The sequence below is a fragment of the Panthera onca genome, chromosome A3 (assembly GCF_046562875.1).
Source record: "Panthera onca isolate mPanOnc1 chromosome A3, mPanOnc1 haplotype 2, whole genome shotgun sequence".
NCBI lineage: Eukaryota > Metazoa > Chordata > Mammalia > Carnivora > Felidae > Panthera > Panthera onca.
In genome coordinates, this window is record NC_138341.1 from 110095213 (window position 1) to 110106337 (window position 11125).

The following is an 11125-nucleotide window of genomic DNA, read 5'->3' on the forward strand; positions in this document are numbered from 1 at the left end:
TTCTCAACAAAATATTTAAGAAGTGAATTCAACAGCACATTAAAAGGATCATATACCATGATCACGTGGGTTTTATCTCACGTGAGATGCAAGGATGGTTTAACATATGCAAATCAATAAGTATGATATACCACATTAATAGAAAGATTAAAAAACATATGATCATCTCAATAGATGCAGAATAAGCATTTGACAAAGTATGGCATCCTTTGGGGCGCCTGGGTGGCTCAGTCGGTTGAGCGTCCAACTTCAGCTCAGGTCATGATCTCGAGGTGTGTGAGTTCGAGCCCCGCGTCAGGCTCTGTGCTGACAGCTCGGAGCCTGGAGCCTGCTTCGGATTCTGTGTCTCCCTCTCTCTCTGCCCCTCCCCTGCTCATGCTCTGTCTTTCTCTGTCTCAAAAATAAATAAAAACATTAAAAAAAATTTTTTTAATAAAAAAAAAAGTATGGCATCCTTTCATTAAAACCCTTAGAAAATTGGGTATAGGAGGAGTAAACCTCAACATAACAAAGGCCAGATATAACAAACCCTAACATGACATCATATTCAATGGTGATTGGTTGAAATCTTTCCCTCTAAGATCAGGAACAAAATAAGGATACTTAACACCAACCACTCTCATTAAGCATAGTGCTGGAAATGCTAGTGGGAGCACTTAGAAAAAAAGGAATGAAAGGCCTCCAAATCAGACAGGGAGAAAATTATCCTTGTTTGTGGATAACATGATTTTATTTTATTTATTTTTAAAAGTGTATTTATTTTGAGAGCAGGAGAGGGGCGGGGAGAGAGAGAGAGAGAGAGAGAGAGAGAGAGAATGAGAGAGAGAATCCCAAGCCAACTCCATGCTGTCAGCACAGAGCCTAACTCAGGGCTCCATCCCACCACTGTGAGATCATGACCTGAGCCGAAATCAAGAGTCAGAGGCTTCATCAACTGAGCCACTCAGGCTCCCCGACATAATTTTATACATAGAAAATCCTAAAGATTCCACCCAAAAACTGTTAGGACTAATGAATGAATTCAGTATTACCACATTCAAAATCAACATACAAAGATCAGGTGTGTTTCTATTCACTGACAAATTATCCTTAAGAGAAATAAAACAGTCCCATTTTCAATTGCACCAAAAAAAAAAAAAAATACTACGGAATATATTTAACCAAGGAGGTAAGAGGACTGCACAATGAAAACGACAAGACTTTCATGATGGAAGTTGAAGAAGACACAAATAAATGGAAAGATATTCTGTGTTCATCAATCAGAGGAATTATTAAAGTGTCCACCCAAAGCCATTTATAGATTAGTGCAATCCCTACCAAAATTCCAATGGTATTTCTCACAGAAATAGAAAAGATGATCTGAAAATTTGTACAGAACCACAAAAGACCCCAAATAGCCAAAGCAATCCTGATAAGGGTATAGATAAGGGGAACACTAACATTTTTGTTAGCAACTTTTCTTCAAGTCTAAAGTGAGTTAGGGGAGCTTGGGTGGCTCAGTAGTTAAGCATGGGATTTAGGCTCAGGTCATGATCTCACAGTCCGGTTTGTGAATTCAAGCCCCTGCTATCAGAGGAGAGCCTGCTTCGGTTCCTCTGTCCCCTCTCTCCCTGCCCCTCCCTCACTTGGGCGCATGTCCGTGCTCTCTCCTTCTCTCAAAAATAAATAAACTTAAAAAAAATTAAAACTACGGGCTCCTGGGTGGCTCAGTTGGTTAGGTATCTGACTGGTTCAGGTCACAATCTTGCAGTTCCTGAGTTTGAGCCCCACACTGGGCTCTCTGCTGTCAGTGCAGAGCCTGCTTTGGATCCTCTGTCCCATCCCACCCCCCCCCCCAACCCCCCACCCGACCCCCGTAGCTCTCTCTGTCTCTCAGAAATAAATAAACATTAAAAACAATAGTTTGGCATGAGAGAGACCAGGTCCCCTTAGCGTGTTGTGTGGGTGTTGCTCGGAGGTGGGGGGAGGGTCCACTTAGGCGCACATCCAGGTGCTCTATTCAGTGGCTCCGGGACCTACGCAAAGGCACAGCCTGGGGCGGGGAGTCATTCCCATCACAAAGGCTCCTCCCCACAGCAGTATTCCCACTGGCACAGACACTTGGGTTCCCACCAAGCTGGGCTCAGGCAGGGCTGGGAAGGGGGCACCTGTTCCACCAGGACTCTGCTTCCAGCCGTCCTCTCTGTTCGCTGCCCGCCATGGTCCTCTGCCTGGCACCCGCGATGCTGCTGCTGCTTCTGGGTAAGTGGCCACCTCCTCCCGCAGACCCCTGAACTCCTGGCCTCTCTGACCAATCTTCAGGGACAGAGTGAGGGGGCAAGAGGGTGATTCTGGAAAAAGAACCGCAGGAAGGGGTACCAACAAGAGACCTGTGCAAGAGGTGTGCATGCGGATACCTGGTGGCCGCAGCGCAACACTTGCCTTTGGGCTCTGCGGAGCACAACCCGCCCCCAAGTCCCGTCTTTGTACTCCTGCCCCAGACACTTGCTTTTTCCTATTGGGTCCCCTCTCCCACCTCTCTTTCCTTTCCCCAACCCCTCCCTTCCATCTGCAGTCTTGGAGCTTCACACTTATTCCTTGCCCTGCATCTTCAGGGTCTCTGTGCCACGCATCTGCTGTTCCACCTGCTTGGCTTCCCTTCCCCAGCTGGGGCATTGTGGAGGGAGGGGTCACTTTACCAGGTGGAGGGAGGTGGAGAGAATGGAATCTGGCAAAGGTTTAAGGGCAGATGAGATATTGGGGCTGAGATGTGCTTTTTAAGGGTAACGATGAGGCAAGGGTACTACTGGCAGAGGGAGACCAAGACCTTAGGTGACACTAAGCGCTGTTGTGTGTGGCTGAGGCCTGGGGATGTGAGGGGGCTTGGCTGGGAGAGGAGGGCAAAGTTTGCCTGCTGCTCCTGGCATCCTGGAGATGAGGGAAGGGGAGGGAAGGGGAAGGAAGGAAACAGGAAGGAAGGGCTCCCCGCCTCATGTCTATCCTCTCCACTTACTTACTAATTCTAAGCCCTCGGGATCTGTTCTTTCTACCTGTGGAGCAGATGTGCTGAAATCACAGCAAGAATCACCATGGCTCCCACCATCCAATCCATGGATCCTGAAAGAGGAGGCCAGTGCCAGATAGGGGCCCTGCTCCCAGACCTGAGGCCAGGGCCACCTCCCTCCCTCCACAAACCCAGCGAGATGGATGTGGGGCCAGGCTGGAAAACTTTTACCTAGACGGAAGTGGCTCCCAGGGGCTGAGAGCCCCGTGGGGCATGGGTAGCCTGTTCTTTTGGTGACCTGGGTCCTGGGAAAGGGCTGCCAAGTCCTGACTTCCGAGACCCTGGCTTGGTGGCCAGCGGAGTGCCACTTGTCATGGCCTTGAGGCTCAGGACAGCTCTGTGGTCTGACAAGAGGGACTTCTCTGGAATCCACACTCTGGCAGCCAGGCCTAAGTGGGCCTTCCAGGGACCAGAGCCCTTTCAGGGAATCCCTCTTTTGCCTGGCTGGTGGGGAGTGGAGGGACTGGGGAAAGCCAGAGCCCTCACGGGCCAGCAGGGGTTAGTTAGATGGGCGAGAAGGGAGCATCAGAAGGGAATTGGGGCGGGGAGACACCCGCGGTAAGGCACAGAAGGAGGCGCATGAGAAGGTCTGGAAGCAGGGAGCATCAGACACCTATAGACTCACTCCAAGGCTCTCCTTGGGGAAGGGAGGAGTAGAGGAAAGGGAGAAAGCTCAGGTGTCCCAGAGTGTCAGAGGAGCAGCCTCTGCCTTCAACGCCATTTCTGATAAATGTCCTTTAGCCAAGTGTCCAGAAGCCTTGCTCTGTTTCTACTGTCAGGTGGACACCCCTTTGAACGGGTGTGGCCATTCTGGGGAAGGAGTGGTACCTGGGCCTCAGCGCCTGGGGAAAGCCAGGCCTTGGTGCGTCCCATCCATCCCTGACGTGTTGCAGGACTCCCCAGAGCCCACCGCCGCCCATCCCCGCGGCAGAAGGCCAGTCAGTGCCAGGAGGTCACGCCTCCGAACCACAGTCTGCCCCTTTGGGCTCCTAGCGCCCTGCATCTTCAGAAGGCGTGGCCAGAGGGCGGAGGTGAAGTGTACTGATAAGGGCTCAGCGAGAACAGCAGCTGCCCGCTCCTCCACTAGGGTCGCCGAGTTCGGCCGGACGGAACCGATGCTTGGATGCGGCCGAGGCTTGCACGGCTGATGCGCGGTGCCAGCGGCTGCGCACCGAGTACGTGGCGCAGTGCCTGGGTCGGGCCGCGGCTGGGGGCTGCCCCCAGGCCCGCTGCCGCCGCGCCCTGCGCCGCTTCTTCGCCCGCGGGCCACCAGCTCTCACCCACGCGCTGCTCTTCTGCTCGTGCGTCAACGCCGCGTGCGCCGAGCGCAGGCGCCAGACCTTCGTGCCCGCCTGCGCCTTCTCGGGGCCCGGCCCGGCGCCGCCCTCCTGCCTCGCACCCTTAGACGCCTGCGAGCACAGCCGGGTCTGCAGGTGCGGGCACTAGGTGGAATAAGACGGCGGCCGGGCGGGTCCGGGTCCCCCGGTGCCGGCAGGGTGTGGGAGGGAACGGGGCAGGTCTGCAGGTGTGAGAGGGGTGTGGGGAGCAGCCGGGCGGAGACTGGGCGGGACAGGGCGGGGCCTCCCGCTCACGGCCCTCCCGCCGCGCCGCGCAGGCCCCGCCTCCTGGCCTTCCAGGCCTCCTGTGCTCCCGCCCCCAGCGCCCCCGACGGCTGCCTGCAGGACCAAGCCCCCCGCTGCCTGCGCGCCTTCGCGGGCCTCGTAGGTACGCACTGCGGGGACCCGGGCGCGGGCGGGGCTCTCCCGGGGATGCCTGCGCCTGAGTGGGCCGATTACCCCGTCTTCGGGGTCCCCACAGGCACCGCCATCACCCCCAACTACGTGGACAACGCGAGTGCGCGCGTGGCGCCCTGGTGCGACTGCGGAGCCAGCGGAAACCGGCGTGAGGAGTGCGAAGCCTTCCGGGGGCTCTTCACCAGGAACCGCTGCTTGGGTGAGGGGCCCTGGGCGGGGCGGCGCAGACTTGCCCCTTCCCAAGTTTAGAGGTGAGGAAACGGAGGCCTTTTGCAGCAGCCACGCAGCTGCACACCCCTATGCTGCTGACTCGCCCCTGAAGAAACCCTTGCCCAGTTGTCTCGAAGACAAGGTCACAGACGAAGGTAGAATTTTAGTGATGACTAGGCTGGTGACCCTTCAGGCCGGAGGGAGGAGGCAGTCAAAACAAGTTTCAGAGCTCCTGTAATGGAACGAAGAGAAATTCCTGCTTCTGCCACTTCTGAGGTGGTTCCCCCCTACCCCGGGAATGCCAACGCCTCCACTGATGATCTTGCCTTTTGGGTCTGAATAACTGGGTGGCCTGAGTGTGAAGTCCGATTCTGCCACTTACCAGCCTAGAGTTAGTTAGTTATCTCCCCTGTCCTCTTGTGCCCATCTATAATATGGGGCTGATAATTGTCACCCTTGTGAGGACGACAGTTTGCAAGGCACTGTTAGCACAGGTGTCTCTATTTTGTTATTCCTTGTCATGCACCTTCCATTCCAGAAGCCAGTCTCTGCAGACGTCCTATCCACCCATCCCACTGCAGGATGCCAGAGGTCTCTGTCCCAGAGGAACTGAGCCTTGTGCTAGGGTTTCCCAGCCAAGCCCACCTTGGGTCCCTTCCTTCCATAGATGGTGCCATACAGGCCTTTGATGGTGGGTGGCCAGTAATCCTGCAGGACCAGCTAGATGTCCACCAGGACCCCGAGAATAGCCTCCTGCAAGTAGGTGTAAGGGAGGGGATGGTGAGCTGGTGGGCCTAAATGGAGGCATGAATGGCCTGGGATGGGGGTGGTGGAGGCAGAGAGCAGAACCCAGCTTCTGCCTCAAGTCCACATTGTCCTTGCACCCCAAAGGTGTCCTCCACAGATGGGCTCCTGGTTGGGAGCTCCCTGCTCCCCATGCTCCCTGTCCTGGCTCTCCAGCCCCTGCTCTGACTAGGACAGCAGACCTTGGACAACATCACTGTTCCATCCTGCCTGGGGTACAGGGCCACATCTGCACCCTACTGCCCCACTGAAGTTGGACTGGTGTGCCTCCCAAGCTAGCCCCAGTGCTCTCAGCCCACTGCCCTTTTTAGGTCTGCACACCCTGTGTGCCTGTCCCCTAGAGTGAGGGATGTGGGTTGAGGGTCTGATGCAAAGCCCCTGGTTTCCCTTTTTGTGGGTTTCTTGGTTATAGGTCCCTTTCTCCACTGACCTTGGAACAGTTGGGTTCTCCCACAAGATAGGGATGGGAGGGGGTCACCTGTGTTGCTGAGGCCTCACTGGGACTCCAGATCACCTAGAGGTCAGAAACCATCCAGATTCCCAGAATTCTAAGAGATTTCATTAGCTTCTTCAAACATAACGTGCCCTAAGGAGTACATCTGAACAGACGTTTAGGCAAAACTTTTAACACTGCAGCCTTTCATGGCACTGTCCTAGTGAGGCACCCCCATCATGATAGCCACCTATGCCACATGACTTATGTTGGCAAAGTTCTTCCCATCCGTGATATGCTGCTTGGTGGGCACCACCTGGAGTGAGAATCCAGTCCCCTGCATTGCACTGGTTGTATAGCCATCTTCCCCATGGCTTAACCTAGCACTATGAATGACATCCAAAACTCAATAAACCACATGCACTGAGACTGGCCTTACTTTCATGTGATCTGTCTTGGGAGCCTGGAGACCAAGGTCAGCCACAGGGTATGCCTCTGCTGGTCTGTGACTTCAGATGTCCTCAGAAACAATCTGGACTACATTTGCTCACCTATGGATGCCAAACTGAATCAGCTATTAGATCCTAGTGGCAGAAATTTCTGTTGACTTGTCTTCTTTGCTCGTACTCAGATACTGAAAACTACATTTCCCAGCTAGGAGGTGGTCATGTGGCACAGTCCTGGCCATAAGTGGAGCCACAGGTGAGGAGGCTTCCAGGGGAGCTCTTGAAACGGAACTGATTTGTTGACTGGTCCCTTCAGCCTTTAGCATCCTCTCCCTTCTTCTTCCCCAGAACTTGATGGCAGTGCCTGGGGACATTGGTGCCATTTTGAAAATGAAGCCACATGACATTGTGGAGTCGCTGTACCAGCCCCCATCTGCCTCCCTCTAGACTTCACTGTATGAGAAAAATACCTTTAGTTTGTTTAAGCCAATTTCTCCACAGACATCTGTTATTTGCAGCCAAACGTAGTCTCTGATTGTTACTACCATCTTTGGGGTGCCATGGAGTCCCAGGATCACTTAGGGGACCCCCTCCTCAGTGTGCACAGAGCCCAGACCTGACAGACAACTTCAGAGTGGTGCTAATTGCTTTTTTGTTTCCACATATTCTGCCTGCTTCTGTCCATATGAAGAGTCGAATTCTTTGCTGGAGCCTAGGGAAACTTATCATAGAAGTTTTCACAAGTACCCATGTGTGGACCCAGCATATGTCAAGCGATTGTGTTGATTTGCAGTTCTGCAAAGGTGTTTGGGGGAGGAGAAGGCAGAACAATGGGGGACAAATACTAAGCCTTCTGCCCACTTCCTTCTTCCTCAAGAGCTTGGAGATGCCTGATGAGTTAAGGGTTACAGAGTCTCTGGCCTGCTCCTTCTCAAACCCTGAGGCTTGTCAGGGGCCGTGAAACAGATTGAAGTGCATGTTGTTGGTGCCTTGCTCAGAGCCCTCTCTGGCCAAGCTGCTAGGGAATGTTGGATGTTAACACAGCTCACAGTTGTTCCCTTCTCTAGAAGAAATGCCTGTAGGGTTATATTCTGTTCTGTAAGGTGGACGGCAACCTTGGGGTGGGGGGACAATTCTGTGCAACATTCATGCCCCAGAACTCCCTGTGGGGGATCCGGCTGAAGCTAGATCCTAGCTGAGACCACATCCTAACTTAGTGCCTTCCCCTGCCTGCTCCTGCCTCCCTTAGAGGTTCCCCTGAAGGTACTCACTCTGATAAATCATGGCCTGAGAATTCCCATCTTAGGCTGAACTTCTGGAGAACATCACCTAAGACACAAGGGTTAAGCACAGATCACAACAAAGCCCAGGCTTTGGGCTGTCCTGACCAGAAAAAGAGCCACTGGTTCTGAGACCATATGTTTAGCAATCACAACAAACCCACAGACACCACACGTGGCAACTATCAACCAGCCTTCCAGCTTCAGCCAGTAATCTTATGGGAACCAAACACAAATCAAACCTGCTTGGGTATATACCTGAGCAATCTGGGCATCAGGCACAGCTGTCTCCAGGGTTTCAAGTGATGGTGCACTTGTTGGTCTGTGCATAGCTTCCCTTTGTAGTCAGGCAGGCTCTCACTGCAGGGTGGGTAAGAATGCCATCAGCAGCTGCAGATCTAGTCTCTCCTTTTAGGAATCTCAGCAGAGAAAGTTACCTCCTTTACCCATCATTCATGGACAGAGCCAGGCAGGACCTTGGTGGGCCCAGTGTGAGTTATAAGCCCCTTCCAGTGGCTGGGGAGTGACATCAGTGCACAAAGATCACATGAAATGGGAAGCACAGTTCTCTAAGGGGGGGTGGGGGCGGGGAGGGAGGAGTGTTGGGCAGAGTGAAGCTCAGAGTCCACCCTGTTTATGAAGAAAGAATGTTCTTGACCATCTTCACCTGCATGGGAACGCGCACCTGTATGTGGGCTGGGGAGAGACGGGGTGTTTGTGTGTGCTCGGAGCTGAGGCAGAACAGTCTGTTCACCACGACTGCATATGGTGATCCAAATGGAGGATTAAATATCTGCTAAATGACTGGCTGTATGTGAGTGTGTGTTAAACTGTGTCACTTCATTTTTGTTAAGTTTTTAAAAATGTAAGTAATCTTGGGGCGCCTGGGTGGCTCAGTTGGTAAGCGTCCGACTTCGACTCCGGTCATGAACTCCTGGTTCATGAGTTCGAGCCCCACGTCGGGCTCTGTGCTGACAGCGCAGAGCCTGGAGCCTGCTTCGGATTCTGTGTGTCTCTCTCTGCCCCTCCCCTGCTCATACTCTGTCTCTCTCTCTCAAAAATAAACAAAACATTAAAAAAATCCTTTAAAAATAAAAGTAATCTCTACACTGCATATGGGGCTCGAACTCACAACCCCAAGATTGAGTCACATGCTCGCCTGACTAGGCCAGCCAGGTGCCCCTATCACTTCATTTTTTTCACTCAGACAATTAGAGTAAAATACAGGCACACACACCTTTTGGAAGACTGGGAAGATAAAAAAAGAGCAGAACCTCGTTGCAAACAGTGGCACTGTTCCACGGAAGCTGGCGGTCTTCCTTCGGTACTTCTCCCCAACTCAGGCACAGCCTTTAAGCAAATGGGAGCCGCTGTAACATCAGACAATGTGCTTTCCAAAAGAGGCTTCCTAACTGGGTGCGGTGGGAAAATGGAAGGTCACGGGGTTCCTGCTGCCTGGTTGTCTGTTCTTCCTCAGAGTGAAGATTCCCTTGTGGGAGGCTTGAAGCCATTTGGCGCATGGACCCAGGCAGCTCTGAAGAGAAGCCAAGAGGAGGGGACCAGGCGCTGTGGCTTACAAAGGTCACCATCTTGCCACCCCTGGGCCAGTAGACTTTCCAAGGGTTTTGTTGCTGTAAGGGGCTGAATGGTGGCTCCAAAGATACGTCTGCATCCTAAGCCCTGGAACCTGTGAACGTCACCTTAGATGCAGGCTAAAGAGTGAAAGTTACCTAATATAGCAAAAGATGTGATTAAGAATCTGGACAGAAGGTGCTTATCTGGGATTATCAGAGTGGGTCGTAAATGCATCCTTACAAGAGAGGCGGGGGAGACTGGATACACATGGAAGAGAGGACAATGTAAAGACAGATATGGGAGTGATGTAGCCACAAGCCAAGGAGTGTTGGTGTCCACCAGAATGGGTTCTCCCATGGAACTTCTGGAAGGAGCAGAGCCCCACCAACTCTGTGGTTTCAGACTTTTGGCCTACAGAATTGAGAATAAATTTCCATTTGAAGCCACCCAAGTTGGGGAATTTGTTACAGTGGTCCCAGGAAACCAAGAGTTGTCTGAGTTCAGTTTTTGTCACTTCTACCTGAAAAAGTCTGGCCAAATGCCTCAAGGCTGAGTCCAGCTGTGCCCCCCCCCCCCCCCCCCGCCCATGACCAGGAACAGGTCCTGCCTTGTTGGTCCATATCTGAGTGTTGGCCTCTGTGTCCTTCCAGGTAGCCTGCTTGCTGTCACTCTTTCATGTGCACTTGGGGACACTACGGTCCTGGCCCTGGCCTTATCCCTGTGACTGGGCCTCTGCTAGCCGTTGTCAATGCTGAGCTTCTAGCTGGCAGGTGGCTGGGGGTGCAGGGTGGGGTCAGGCAGGAAGGCAGGTGCTAGGAGCATCCGTGGATTTATTGGTGGAAACTTCACGGCTCATAAATGTGCAGTCTGGCTTGGAGCCTGTTGTCTAGGTGCAGGGTTGATGTGGAAACTGCATGCTGCTCACCTCCACCCTCCCTGCGCATCCCCCACTCCAGCTGAGTCAGGCAGAGCCAAACTCACAGCAGCTGCTCGTTTTTACAGGAAGTGGGGACACAGGTGAGATTTCAAGAGAAGCAGGACAGGGGCCACGTGAGGCTCCAGGAGACATCCCCCAACTGGACAGCAACTTGCCAGGGAGCCTGGCATGCCCGTGAAAGGAGACAGAGCACTATGCTCCACACAACCGACAGGTCACCTGGTCTGGTCCTTTTCCCGTGTTGGCGACACAGGATGGGAGGGGATTCTTGTCAGGTGTCACACACCTAGTAACAGAGGGCTGCAGGGTGTGTCTGTTCACATGCAGCCTACACATGTGTAGGTGGGGCTGGGGACTCAGATACCAAGAGTGATGCTGCCACTGCTGACAGAACTTTCCAGAATGATGGCCAGTTCTGGGTAAAGTTTTGAAGAAAACAAGGTTTGGTCTTCCCTTGATTTTACCCAATAGTTTGATTTCTGGAAAACGAGACTGTATCAAACCAGCTCTCGAATCTTTGTGGTTGCAACAGGGTTGACGTCTACACTAAAATAATTAGGAACAGATTTCCTCATCTCCACAAATATCGAGCAAGACATTTAAACACCGAGTGGGAGGTGGGTCAGTTCTTGGCCCGGGTGGG

General features: G+C 53.0%; 1 protein-coding gene across 1 annotated transcript; it reads left to right on the forward strand.

Moving 5' to 3' along the window:
• Nucleotides 1-2198: 2198 nt before the first annotated feature.
• On the forward strand, nt 2199-6934 carry GFRA4 (GDNF family receptor alpha 4). Its single transcript, XM_060623989.3, has 6 exons — nt 2199-2241; nt 4131-4476; nt 4659-4768; nt 4862-4996; nt 5675-5766; nt 5899-6934. The coding sequence occupies exons 1-6, from the start codon at nt 2199-2201 to the stop codon at nt 5977-5979; spliced, it is 807 nt and encodes a 268-aa protein (XP_060479972.1). The 3' UTR covers nt 5980-6934.
• Nucleotides 6935-11125: the final 4191 nt, after the last annotated feature.

Bases quoted from the DNA above. Each gene is read 5' to 3' on its own strand.
- GFRA4 (XM_060623989.3), top strand. From the start codon at position 2,199: ATGGTCCTCTGCCTGGCACCCGCGATGCTGCTGCTGCTTCTGG. The intron at 4,477-4,658 runs GTGCGGGCACTA...CGCGCCGCGCAG, and splicing joins GAGCACAGCCGGGTCTGCAG to GCCCCGCCTCCTGGCCTTCC. The intron at 4,997-5,674 runs GTGAGGGGCCCT...TTCCTTCCATAG, and splicing joins CACCAGGAACCGCTGCTTGG to ATGGTGCCATACAGGCCTTT.